Consider the following 14494-nt stretch of genomic DNA (forward strand, 5'->3'; position numbering starts at 1 on the left):
ATGGACTGCAATACGCAGCACTTGGACCCCTGCCAGTGAATGCTCTGTATTCTGCCTGGATGGGGGTCTGCACCACAGATCTCCAAGAGGGTGAAGGGGCTCAGAACCCCCAAGAAAAAGCTTTCCCTATTATCTTTAAATCCCTCCACAACAAACAAGCTAACTTCTCACTATTAGAGAACGGGGAAGGACACAAAGTAAAAGCAAATGTTATTTGAATATTTAATACAAACTCACAAAGCTTCCATACCTGTAAACAATGCACCAAAGGTTTTATTCCTTAGAGTAGTTCATATCCAGGTACTTGATTCTCAAGGCATTTTTAAAGAACTAAACAGCCATTATTACTCTTTATTAATGAGTTTATCTCTGTCTCCAGAGATAAAATTAAACAATAATACCAACAGTTAAAAGTGTACTTCTAGGTCAACTGAGATGGTAAGTTTATATTTCTATAATTTTTCTTAGTTCAATATTTTCTGCACGCATTTTTCACTATCAGTGTAATATAATTTTTTAAATATTTAGGACACTGAATAGCTGTGATTCATATGAAAAATATAATCTTATTTCAAATTCCTGATTAGGTCACTTTTAAAGACACAAAATACTAGAACATTTATTATGAAATTATTTACAATGCTCCTTTTAATAAAATGTAAAATACAAAAATTCAGCAGGAAGTTTTATATTTGACACTTTTCTTCAGAGAAATAAGAAAAGGGTGATGTGGAAATGACAATGACAATGAGTTACTGCAGTCTCTTTTTAGATGAATTGCTAAATAGCATTAGGAAAAATTAAAAAGGGTTATGGCCAGATCTTTAAAAAAAAAAAGAGCAATGATACATCAACAAAAATAGAGCAAACCAAGTGTGTCCACATCTTCATCTCATCACTAATTCAGTGATTTTGAAATAAATGCCATATTAAATACCATGAATACATCTAAAGCTCATCCAAGGAAGCGAAACACTTTGGAATATGCTTCATGAAGTTTTAATAAGCAGTCCACCTGTGACCTGCATAACAGAAATGCAAAAAGGACCAGAGCACTGCACCTAACTGATTCCCACAGCCCTGTTCCCCCAAAGAACGCATCTAACACTTCCACTTACATTCCACAGGGCTGATCTAGCTACTTTATTTTCCTTAAGTATATAGCAACTAGAAACTTTCTTCACTCTTATTACTAAGTATTTTAAATACATTTCTAGGTATGCATTAGCATTAAATGTTAATTTATGATGTCCTTAAAAGTCTTTCCAAAAGAACCAAATTCTGAGAATATAAAAATATTGAATTTTACATATCTGAGTCTTAAAAAAAGTCAAAGTGCAACATTTCCATGTATCAGCAAATTACAATTTTGCCATATAAGCTCATATTGAACTTCCAGATTTTGTGAAGGTTATACAGAGAATCAAGTATGGATGTTTGAAGTTTGGAATTTCATATTTCTTTTTTTATGGTGCAAAGAAGGAAAACAAGCTCCAAAGTAAAACTTGTTTCATTAGCAGAAAATGTTTTCATGAAAAGAAAATCAGAAAAATGTCATTTCTCCCTTTAGTGGCTTCAATTACCTGGTTTATGAAAAATGTTATCTCGGTTCACTTAGCGAACAAATTACCCTTAAACAAAATGTCAAAATGTCCAACATTTGTCCATGGCTACCTTTTAAAGAACACTAGTCATTCTAAGCTCTTTTCTTATTGTTCATAATAGACTTTAATTAAAAATAAGCCTATTGCCCTTTGCTTCACAATATTAATATTAATGAAAATTTCACTCTGAGTTTAAAGTGGTATTTCTTCAAGGGTCTGGCCCATTCAGCTGGCAGTGTAGAACTGGATTGCTAACATACACGTGGTTATAAAATGACAGTCAAAACTCAAGGGGAAAAGTGTAGAGTCCAATATTAGCAATTCTATGAAAATAAAACTAAAGGACTGCTTGAAAATCTGTAACAAGACAAGAAGAGCGATTTATAGACAACGCCGACGCCTGGTCTTCCTTCTAGTCACAATCCCCTGGGATCTGGGATTAAGAGAGTAGCTGAGGCCTGAGAAGGTTCAGTGATGACTGCTTCACCAATTTCTGTTGGTGTCTCCTTGACCGTGCTTCCTCGATGGCATTAAGTGCTGTCTGTAAAATAAAATATTTATTTGGGATTGTAAAGATAAATACAAGCTCATCAGTCCCAACAAGGAACGCAAAGCAAGACCCTTCTGCCCTCCCGAGTCCACAGTGTGTACTTTAAGCTTATGTATATATCCATCCAAAGAAACATGAACAGGGAAGAGCTTTGGGAAGAACTAACGGATACTGTTCACGGTTACGGGTTTAAAGAACACCTGAGGGGAACATTGCCCTCTGAAATAAATCGCTGACCTCGGCTGTGGCCGTGTCCTTCAGGTAAATCTTCTGGAGACAGCCTCTGCTGGCGCTGTCTTTTTTGTAGAACAGACCTTGCTCCTGTTTCAAAAGGAACAATGACAGGAAAGAAATGATTGAGGAAAAGAAAAAAATTGGAATCTTTAATTGGATGCTTAAATGTCAACTCAATTTTATAACTGGCAGACAAACGAATACATATATTCAAGTATAATCTGAAATAAATCATCTTGGTGGAAGGACAGTGATTCTGTATGTGAGTTAAAATTTATGAAACTGGATGAATGTACATCTATCAGTATAAAATAATGACTTTCCACAGGCTATGATAAATAGCCTACAGAAACACCACTTGGTAACTCATCACATCTGACAAATCAAAAAATCCTTCCTGTTCTTTGCTGAGAGATAAAATTCTTATACAATGTAAAATACCGTGAATCAATTCTCACCCCTAATCTGAAAGAAAAGTGGTAACTGAGGAAGCTGCAAACTATATGCTTAGTGACACACGGTCGTTCCTAGTCTGAAAGCTGGGTTTTATACACCAGGGCACACTTCAAATTCTGACATGCCACAGTGAGGTAGTGATGAAGAAAGCACGAAAACTGGCCGGGCGGCCATGGAGTTCCTCTGATGTGTAAGTTTCCATTAAAAAAAAAATAACACATCAAAAAGGGTCACACCACCTGCATCTTCATTTTGGAAAGTGTCTCTCAGATACTTCAGTGGTAAGAGAGCATTATTACTGTTCAGGGAAAACCAGTACACTACAGAAATTACCATATTTAGGATGACCACTTGTGAGATTTTTAAAGGGATGAAAATATGCATAATGCAATCAGTATGCTTCAAAGTCAAGTGACTGGAAACTAAGCCAAAGATGGGGCATCACCTTTTTTTAAAAACTTACTATGTCCTTAAAATTCTTCCCTAGAAAATGATGGGAGGAGAGACACGATGGCACTGTTACACAAACTATGTCAGCATTCTATAAATGCCAAATATTATAAAACAGATATTTTAAACATAATATTTATTTTTTACCAAAATACTTAATACAATCTCCTAAAAGCTTAAAAGAGAGAATCTTCCCAGAAATGCCAAGACTATAGCAAAATGAGTATCCAATGAAGTAAAAAGAATCTCCTGTTTATTGGTGCTTAATTCTGTCAAAAAGAAAATATCAGTACCCCAATTACTTTAGCAAATCACAGAATCAAAGGCTGTCAGAAAATACAATTCCACCAACACAGGGACTGTGCCTTTCTTTCCACCTCAACACACAATAATGATGATAATCCTCTAGACACTGTGCGTCATTAACCGTGAGCCAGAGTTTAAAAGCTCTGGTTTCCACTCACTCACTCAATTCCTGACACTACCGTGTGGCGTGACTCACGTTTCTCTTACCTTCACGGAAAGCTTGAGCAGATTGTCGCTGACACTAGGAGGAGACACAAAGTCTTCAAGCGGACACTGCCAGTCTACAGACATATTGCCTAGTATTTCAATTTCCTTTAAGCACAACACTCGCCTGTATTGCAAAACAAGACAAAAACATCCAGGTAGTGATAAAGAGAGTTAATTATTCTCCCACACATTTCACTGGGCTGGACAGCACAGCTAGAACAGGCACGACAATGATGCACGCTTCATGTGGGGAAAAAGTCGATGCAACTGTCAAAGAGCAAACAGGACACCTACCACCTAACCAAGCCGACTTGCAAAATCTCCCTTCTGCCAATCCTGCAGAACTCAGAAAAGTGTAACTTTTTTTAAATGATAAAAAAAAACTTATAGGAAAATCATTTTTGCAACAGGAATAGACCACACTCTCATCTGGGAAGCAATAAAGGCAACAGCCCCTGAAAATGTTTTACTTCGAAAAGTATTAATTGCTCTTTACTGTCAGTCATTTATGCCTTCCAGTCAAGAAGAATGTGCAGGAAATGTCACAAACCTGAAATGTCAGCAAAGATTCACTTTAGGACTACTAATAAAGATCAGATTTGAACATTTTAATGCTAATATACTATATCACAGACTGAGTTTCCCATTTTACTCAACAGCAATAAGTGGGGGGGGGGGGGGACCAGAATCCTTAAAGGGCACCCACACTGATTTCCCTGTGTTTTGATTTAGATTAATTACTAATAGAACCACGCTTAATTTTAAGTTTCTATTGCAGGCAGCAAACCCAGAAAAGTAGAATTGTTGATTTAACAAATACACAGGGGTGCCAAGGGAACCAGGAAGATAACATTTCTGCTTGAGAAGTACTCACATGTAAACAAACGCTACAGCACAACTAGACAAGTGCTGCAACCAAGCTGGCAGAAGTGCTCTGGAGCACTGCAGAGAAAGGCAGGTCCTACTGGTCAAGTAAGTGACAGAAGAGAGCAAGCTAAGCCTCTGCCTGAAGCACCAGCATCCCATATGGGCACTGGTTCAGGTCCCGCTGCTCCACTTCCAATCCAGCTCTCTGCTATGGCCTGGGAAAGCAACGGAAGATGGCCCAAGTCCTTGGGCCCCTAAACCTGTGTGGGTGACCTGGAAGAAGCTCCTGACTCCTGGCTTCATTCAGATCCTCCCAGCTCCAGCCACTACAGCCATTTGGGGAGTGAACCAGGAGACAGAAGACCTGTCTCCATGTCTCTCCCTCTCTCTGTCTGTAACTCTACCTCTCAAATAAATAAATAAAATCTTGGCGCCTACACAGTGGCACAGTGGGTTAACGCCCTGGACTTAAGCACCGGCATCTCATATGGGCGCAGGTTCTGCTAGGTAGCAAGTAAGAAATTTAGCCGATGTGTGTTTATGAAACAGGCCTGAAGACCAGCACCTACTGCGGAAGCTCCAAAAGCCCAGCATCTTGCACTTCAAAGTCCTGCTCAGAGACTGACTGTTAGGTAGGAAGTCAGAAATGAGCTTATGTGTGTGACAAAGGCCTAAGGAGTTGACGTCTAGGTTCAGCATCCACATCTCAAAGTCATCTTGGTAACCTTCCAGGTGCAGCCCGGTATCTGCACTTCAAACGCCCTGCCCCTTCTACCTGCTAACCATCCTTCCTCTAACCAGGAGACACCAGCCAGGCTTCCCCCTGTCTGATAACTTCAGGGGGGAAACTCAGAAAGGAATTTTTCGTATTTACATCCAAAAAGTCCTTTGTTCAGGAGGAGGAGAAGGAGAGGGGGAGAGAAGGCAAGACCCATCCCCTTAGCCCCTCCCCCCACCCCAACTGGACTGCACACTCAGCCCTCTGCCTCTCTGCTGAGCCGCCCGCCTGGCCTGCCCAGGTGTATTCTCTCCACTCAACCATGTAACCTCGCTCTCCCCAGTCCGAGCAACTGGGCACTCTCTCTCAGGTTGTCTGGAGAGGTGCCCATCAGTTCTTATGGATGGGTCCCTACCCTATTAAACCTTGCTATTTTGTTTTCCACTGCTCTCTGTCTCAGGCCTGAATTCTTTCTTGCATGAAGCCAAGAACCCCTGCTTCTCCAGTAACATCTGGCCCCAACTACTGAGGCATCTCTATCACAATCAAAATCAGGAGGTTTAAAAACAGAAACTAGAAAGTCGCTATCTTTTTCCTTAAATTAGTACAAATGGTACTCAAGCCAAAATTCAGAGGCTTATCTTCGATTTCCATCTCTTCCTTGTCCAATCAGTCACAGCATTCTCTCTTACGTTCAGCCCCTTATTTTCATTCTCCTCCTTTTGGTTCAGGCACTCACCACTTCCTACCAAATTAACTGCCATAGTCTCTGTGCTGGATGGAATTCCAAGACAGTCCCTAAGGCCCCGTGCCCCAAGGTGCCTTCTGTGTAATCCCCAGGACTGAGAATATGATGGACCTCATTCTCATGATTAGTTTTGTTTTAAGGCAAAGATGACTTTAAGGTCCTGGCCTAATCACATGGACTCATTAATTCCACGTCAGAGACCAAGATTCAGGGAGCCTCTGGTGGCTTGATGGTGGAGGGAGCCACATGGTAAGGAATGAAGGTGGCCTTCAAGGAGCTGAGATCAGTCCCACTGCTTTCAGAGATCAAGGAAACCAGGATCTTAGTCCTATGACTGCAAGGAACTGAGTTCTGCAAATAATAAGTAAGGCTGGTAGCAGATTCCGTGGAAACGTGTGCAAAAATAGAAAACTGTTAAGCAGCTTCTGGCCTCCAGTCTGACCCTCTTCCAATTCAGTATTCGAACTGCTGCTAGGGGTCTTCCTATACCACAAATCTCAGCATCTAACTCCTTGTTCACAAGATGTCACTGGGAAAGAGAAGACATCACTTGTGTGTACTGTGTGCCTACATCTCTATATGAGAAGCTCTGAGAGTCAACAATAACAGTCTCATGATTCTCCATTGCAATCACGGCAAAACCTAAACCCCTAAGATCTTATGATCAGCCACCCATGATTCTTTGCTTTAGTTCCCAACACGTCCCCACTAACACCCTACCATCCAGCCATTCCAAATTGACCTATTTAACCTGCCACTCTGTGTGACGCCGCTGCCAGCCTCTTGTTTACCTGTGTGATAGACACATGCTGAAGCAACCCCCATCATAGAAAACCTCTTCCCCATGAAACTTTGGTCCCCATCTTACTGAGCCAATCGTTTTCCCTATGTTCTTAGAGTTCTGAACACCACTTTTTCTTGGCACCTGTCACACTGTGCTGTCAGGTGATTTGTAGGTCCCCTGAAATGAGGAAAGGAGAGAGATGCAACTTTCATCGCTGTGTCCCTACATCTATCAAATAATAATGGTAAAAAAAAAAAAAATTAGCTCAATAATTGATATCCTAATAAAGATTATTGAAACACATTATTTAACAAGTACTATAGTTTTAGCTTAATACATTTATATCATGAGAATTTGTGGTCTGCTTCTAATCCAGTAGGTAAAAAACACAGGGGCAGGTGCCGTGATGCAGCAGGGCCAGCCACCACATGCAACACTGCACTCCACAGCAGAGTGCCAGTTTCAGTCCCAGCTACTATGCTTCTGATCCAGTCTTCTGTTAATGCATACTGGGGGCGGAAATGATGGCTCAAGTGCACGGGCCCCCACCAGCCATGTGAGAGATCTGAATGGACTTCCTGGCTCCTGGCTTCAGCCTGGCATAGCCCTGGCTGTTGGAGGCATTTGGGCAGTGAACCAGCAGATGGAAGCACATGCACACACTCTCTCTCTCTTTCACTCCATCTTTCAAGGAGATAAAAATACAAATAAATATTTTTAAAAAGAAACCAACACTGGAATTACATTTTGGATGAGTTTCAATATGTAAAAATTAAAAGTCCTATGCACTGAAAAACTCAATAAATCATTAAAATATTAATAAGACATTAAGTAAAAAAGGAATAGTATCATTCAGTATAAAATGTTCTTTAAATTCAGTAAGAAAAAATAGATGAATGAAAAGTGAGTAAGGAATATGAGCAAGTAATTCAAAAAACAGAAACTATAAATGGATCACGTTAAAATGTTCATTCTTCAATAATCAAAGAACTGCTAATTAAAACAAGGTATTTTCCACCACTGAGCTACCAAAATTAAAAGTTTAAGTGATAACTCCCAGTCTCAGCAAACAAAGGAGAAAAGCCACTTTCATACAGATATGTAAATAATTGATACAACCTTTCTGAAAAACAACCTGGCAATTTGTACAAAGAGAGTCCAAACTTCTTTTAGGTTAGAAACTCCATCTATAAGAACTTTTTGTAAAGAAATAATAGAGGGGCTGGTGCTGTGGTGTAGCAGGTAAAGCCGACACCTGCAGTGCTGGCATCACATTCTGGCACTGGATTGAGTCCTGGGATGCTCCACTTCCGATCCAGCTCTCTGCTATGGCCTGGGAAAGCAGTGGAAGATGACCCAAGTCCTTGGGCCCCTGTACCCACATGACAAACCCAGAAGAAGCTCTTGGCTCCTGGCTTCAGATCCACCATTTGGGGAGTGAACCAGTGGATGGATGACTTCTCTCTATCCCCCTGCCTCTGTTTCTCTGTTACTCTGCCTTTCAAATAAATAAATAAATCTTTAAAAATTTTTTAAATAAAATTTTAAAAAAATGAAATAATAGACAAAACATCATTCTTTGCTGTAAAAATAAAACTATGAGAATGACATTCGGCCTGGCAGTTAGGAGATCATTTGGTACACCCACATCCCATGTCATAGAGTCCAAGTTCAAGTCCCAGCTCCAGCTTCCTGCTACTGTCCACCCAGGGAGACAGCAGGTGATGGTTCAAATAGTTGGATCCCTGCCACGAACAGGGGACACAGAATGAGTACCCAGATCCTGGATTTAGCCTAGCCCAGCCTTGGCTGTTGTAGGCATTTTATTATTCTTTTTAGATTTATTTATTTATTTGAAAGTCAGAATTATAGATAGATAGACAGAATTTTCCATCCACTAGTTCACTCCCCAAATGGCTCAATGGCCAGGGAAAGGCCAGCCCACAGCCATGAGTCAAGAGCTTCATCTGGGTCTCCCATGTGGATGCAGGGGCCCAAGCGCTTGGGCCATCTTCTGCTGCTTTCCCAGGTGCATCAGCAGGGAGCTGGATTGGAAGTGGAGCAGCTGGGACTCGAATGGGAGCCTACATGGGATGCCGGTGTTGCAGACGGTGGCCTAACCTGATACACCACACTGTCGGCCCCTATCATGGGCATTTTTAGGAGTGAACCAGCTTATTAGAGTTCTCTACCTCTCTCTTGGTCTCTTTCCCTCTCAAATAAAATAACTACGTAAATAAATAAATCATAAAACATTAGTTATAAAATATTAGGAAGGCAAAAACTAAGTATCAAATAGCAATAATTTAAATAAATTACAATACATTCATAAACATTAAGTAGTGATTAAATAATGATGTTATCAAAGAATATTTAATAGTTTGGGAAGATAATCACACTATAACATAACATTACATAAAAAATCCAATTCAAAAGAATGAACATAATACATTTTTGTAGCTTTAATAGTATGTTATCATATTAATATACATTGCAGCCTTATATGCGAGCCAATATTGGGCATCTCTGAATGATAAGATTGTTGGTAAAGATATGTTGGGGTGTTATCATATCTTCGAACCATGACTTTTTTTTTAAACTAGAACATTTTTAAGAATAAAAAGGACAGCTGTTAATAATTACATTGAGACAAACTATCTCTGTCCCATGCAAGCAGAATTCATGGTGACTTTAGTTATTTTTATCTTTCTAACGATGTGTACTGAGGTTGGCAATCTATAGCCTTCAAGTGAAACCGAGCCCAAGGTCTATATAAATGAAATGCTACTGAACACAGCCATGCTCACTCTTCATATGGTGTTCAAAGCTGTTTTCCCATGACAAGGGCAGGGATAAAAAGCTGATAACCACAACAGGGCTCTCAACATCTCTGTATTTATTATTTGATTCTTTGAAGGAAGTGTGTTGACTGCTGATTTATATTATCTATAATAAATAAGCATAACTCAAGCAATAAAAAATTAAGTATTTTTAAGAATTAACTTAAGTATTCCTAAGAATTCTGAATTTAGAAGAACTGTTATTTCAATATAATCATCAAAGACCAAATAGATCAGCATACAGATAACCAGCTCAATCAGAGAATCCTTTAGAAAGAGTCAACCAAGCCTAGCAAGAAGGCTTCATCGTACTGGTCAGGTGTGTTATTTCACTGTCTCCTGAAAAGTTCCTGAAGTGACTAGATGTAAAATTGCTATGATCTTCCAATTTACTTGAAAAAAAAATTCCTATAGAATGATTTAAGTCAGAAAAGGACTAACTCATATTACCAAAACCAAAAAAAAAAAAAAAAGGGAAGGAAAAAAAGAATTGATTCCCAATGCCAAGTATTGAATTACATAAAAAGTATAGAAGTTTAAAATGAATTAACATATTACCACTGTCAGCTAAGTATCATACACATCATGGTTTAATTTATTGGAAAATTGGAAAATTTTATTAAATTATATGCATTACAAAAAAGTGATTACCTGTCAAATTTGAAAGCTGCTTTTTACATTGTTTTGTGTATAATTTTACTTCTTAACAAATGGGCAATTCACACAACTAGGTATCTCTTAGACAACTGGTTGACCTTCTCTTTGAAAAAACTTTCAAGTCTAGAAGTCTGAATCCTGCCATTCAGCTTTCTTTTCATTCCTTCCTATCCAAACATATTCACGTGCCACAGCAAGGATGCAGATTCTGCCTACCACATCTTAGTCCTTAAAAAGTACATTACCTTGAAAGTCTGCAACTCACCAGTCTATAACTATGATTTTGGGATACATTTCTTTTCCAGATAAACCCCAGGGGAAAACAAACTCGGTCGTTTTGTCTAAAGTTCTTTTATTTGGAAAAATTATCTACCACTTCCAAATGGCTTAGGAAAAACTGGGGCAAACACACAACAATAAAGCCAGCCTTTGAAAGGGGTCTGCTAAATCATACCTAGGAAAAGTGATTATCAAGCAAGCCTCCAAAACAAGGTTTGCAGCTCACAAGCAACACACAGTATGGCTACTGCAGGTGTGAAGCCTCTTCGAGACTTTGCCTGAGCAGTCACACAGCTTGGATGGACCACGCTGAGTACTGGTTTCAGCATCTCTCACATGATGGCTGTGGAGAAGATAATCCCTAAGGATGTACCTGTATGTGTATGATTTACAATTCTACAAAAATGACCTTTTTCCCACTGAAGTATAGTTCTCCAACACCCCTGCAGCTTTAGCCTTCAACATTCTGACTTTGAATACAAGTGGCCTGCATTGGCGAAAATGCCACTTGAAGTTAATACCTGTTTGTAACCATGAAGACTGTCTTCTTGCTTCCGGGAACAGCACAGTGGTATAGGTAAGTTTCTTCTTCCATCTTTTTGACTTGATTCTGAAAAAGAAAGAAGACTTAAGATTTGGGAAGGATATGCATTCAAACAGTGTATTAGCTGATTATAATAGAAGTGTTAAGAAAAAATTTACTCAAACAAAAATATAATTCTCTATATTGGCAAATAATGTTAGAAAAATATCTGCAGCATGTTTTTAGTTTCCGTTACTGCCTTAAAAGAGAAATATGTATGAAATGTTTACCAAATTATCTTCTGGTAAAATATATTTTGTTCTAAAGTAACTTTAAAATTTTAAAATATCTACCAGAAATAATTACACATTTAAATTAAGCATCATATAAACATATTATGCTAATATCAAGCTATTAAATTAACAGGGATTCCTAAACAGGGGTCCATGGCAGGACTTAGGGGTGGTTCTATGAACTGCCTCACAGAATAAAAAATATGGTCCTACAACTTTTTTCAAAGGATGCTTTGTGATTTTCATCTGTGATCCCATTCACGGATAGACATTATACACATAATAAAATTCTAAGATAACTGATATTTAGTGTTTTTTAATATTTGATCTTATAAAGTATATTTATGTATCAAATTATATTTCTGATCGAAAAGAAGGCGTAGTCACAATGTTAATACAAACATGAAGATTACTAAGATTTCAAAATAGCTGGCACAATTTATTCCTAAAGATAAATACAAGCACAAAATAATTCAAGTATAAACAGCAGTACATTATAATACTTTTACTTTCCTGTTCAACTATCTCAAAACTACTGGTTCTTGAATTTGTCAACACACATTGAAACCCCACAAAATATTTTTTAAATAATTAATGCTAATGAAATATTATTGACATGATCTATAATGCATGATTGAAGATCAGATGATAATACATATATGAATATACAGGATATATACATACTTAACAGATAAAATAATATTTTGTAAATAAGAATACAATACTAACATTATTAAATATAATGTAATTAAATATAAGAAATATGATCACAAGCAGAGAGCAAACTTGATGTTACTATTTTAATGCTTAAATGCACATTTTAAAAAGATGCTTGTTCCCCAGTCATTCCTCAACAATTACAGAAGGCAACAAACAAGGAAGATGAGTCCCCAGTTAGAACCAGGACATCATCTTCAAAATGAGTCTCAGAAAGGGGTATAACTTTCACCTGTGTGAATTAGTTTAAACCTGTTAACATTTATGCCTCAATTTCTTCAGACAGAAACTGGAAAAGGAATATATTAACTTAGTATACTTATCTGTGGTTTGAAATTTTATTATGGTAAAATACTTTGATCTGACTTGCAAGTACAAGAAATATTTTCTATCTTTTATGCATTTTCATTAGTTAACAAGCTATTGTGCTTCAAACCATTAAGAGCTTAAAGTATAATTTATTATATAACAACACACTTTAGGGAACCTGTTTTTAGTGCTACTAAAAATCCACTGTACTCTGAGGTTTAGATAAAGGTATTCAACCACTGATGACAGCAAATCAGATTAATTAAAAAACAAAAAAAGTTATTCCCCCTTTCCTAAATGCAATGTGATGAACTTAATAATATGTCGCCCAAGCCCTTTAATCAGTAATTCAATTTTCTCAAATTCTAAGGAAATAATACAAGATGACAAAAAATATATAGTGAGTCTTATCACAACATTATTATTGTTAATAAAATACAAAAAATTATTTAAATTTTAGGAATTAAGAAAAGTGAAATCCACATCAGACTACCTCCAGAGATGATAAGGTAAGTTAAGAATTTTAAAGCATTTCTCAGAATATATAGAAACATAATTTTTACAAGAAATAAACATAATTTTAAGTATTGAGTGATCATAAATATGTAAACCAAAATGAATATTAAATTAAAAATTGGCTATATATACATACAGGTGTCTCTCTATTTACACACACACACACACACACAAACATACACACACACACACACTCACACATGACATAAACAGTAATTACCCTAGGAGAATAGAGGATTACCAGAAGAGAATAACCTATAAAAACAGTGTATAATTTAGTAATTCCCAACCTGAGTAATAAAGGACACAAAGCAATACTTGGGAGAAAAAGTAAATGAGGATCAAAAGGTAACCAAGCAAATTACTTAGAATGTGGCCATATTACCAAAGGGGCTAGGAGGACATCATTTTACACCCCAATACACTCTTATATTTACATGTTTTATTATTTCTGGTCCATTGAGGACAGAAATTGTACTTGTTTTGTATACCCAGCACAGTCTAAATAACAAATACTTTTTACTCAACAAAGTGATCACAGCAAGATGGGCAAGAGATGAAATAGCCTAAATGTCTCAATTTTCTGTGCCTATACTTGCCACCCACGGGAAAAAAAAGTTTCAGTCCACTTGTTAATGTATAATCATTCTATTTCATCCAGTAATTATAATAATATATTAAAGTTTAAGAGTTTAAAATATTAATACCTCAACAAAAGCTAATAAAAAGATTAAGGAAACTACAGGTTGGGAATCCCTAAGTTTAAAAACCAAAATGCTCCAAAATCTGAAAGTTTTTGGATGCGGACATGACAGCACAGGTGGAAAATTCCACACACAGCCTTATGTGACAGCTGCAGTCAAAACACAGGCACACTATAAACACCGTATAAAACTGCCCTCAGACTATGCAGATATGTATGAAATATAAATGAACTTTGTTTTTAGAAATGGGTTCCATGCCCAGGATATTTCATTACATATAGGGAAATATTCTAAAATTAAAAAAAAAAAAACTGAAACACATCCAATCCCAAGTATTTTGGATAAAGATATTCAACCTATATTTAGCCGAAATAATAAACAGTATCTTGAAGTTTAGTGTTTACTAACACACAGTTGTAAAAAGGGAAACCACAAAGAAAAGATTAGTAAGATAATGAACTGAACAATTAAGAAGAAGTAAACAACAGGAAAAAATAAGGGACAGGAGCCCCCAAAAGTTGTCTCATTAAAACTGCAATCTATCTAGGAAAATTAAAAATTATTACTTTTACCTAAGAATCTTAGGAAGGGGAATTATTAGTGATGACTTAAGACAGCATCTTGAATTAGTCACTGTGTTGATTCTCATAGAAAACTGTACATGCAGTGACATTTCTGTCAACCCTCAATTATCTAGGCACAAGAAAAGTTTGTCAGCTACGTTTAATATTT

At 37.3% G+C, this 14494-nt stretch overlaps 1 protein-coding gene across 2 annotated transcripts in view; it reads right to left on the reverse strand.

Annotated features, from left to right (window-relative positions):
- Positions 1 to 208: 208 nt before the first annotated feature.
- VPS13C (vacuolar protein sorting 13 homolog C) overlaps positions 209 to 14494 on the reverse strand; it is a 201835-nt gene continuing 187549 nt past the window's right edge. For both annotated transcript variants that reach the window (XM_051822342.2, XM_051822343.2), the window contains 4 exons: positions 11222 to 11310; positions 3808 to 3931; positions 2392 to 2475; positions 209 to 2145 (listed from right to left, as the gene is read on the reverse strand). In XM_051822342.2, coding sequence (XP_051678302.2) covers positions 2044 to 2145; positions 2392 to 2475; positions 3808 to 3931; positions 11222 to 11310 — 399 coding nt within the window. In that variant the 3' untranslated portion in view covers positions 209 to 2043. The remainder of the gene's footprint in view (positions 2146 to 2391; positions 2476 to 3807; positions 3932 to 11221; positions 11311 to 14494) is intronic.

The sequence above is a fragment of the Oryctolagus cuniculus genome, chromosome 12 (assembly GCF_964237555.1).
Source record: "Oryctolagus cuniculus chromosome 12, mOryCun1.1, whole genome shotgun sequence".
Lineage (NCBI taxonomy): Eukaryota > Metazoa > Chordata > Mammalia > Lagomorpha > Leporidae > Oryctolagus > Oryctolagus cuniculus.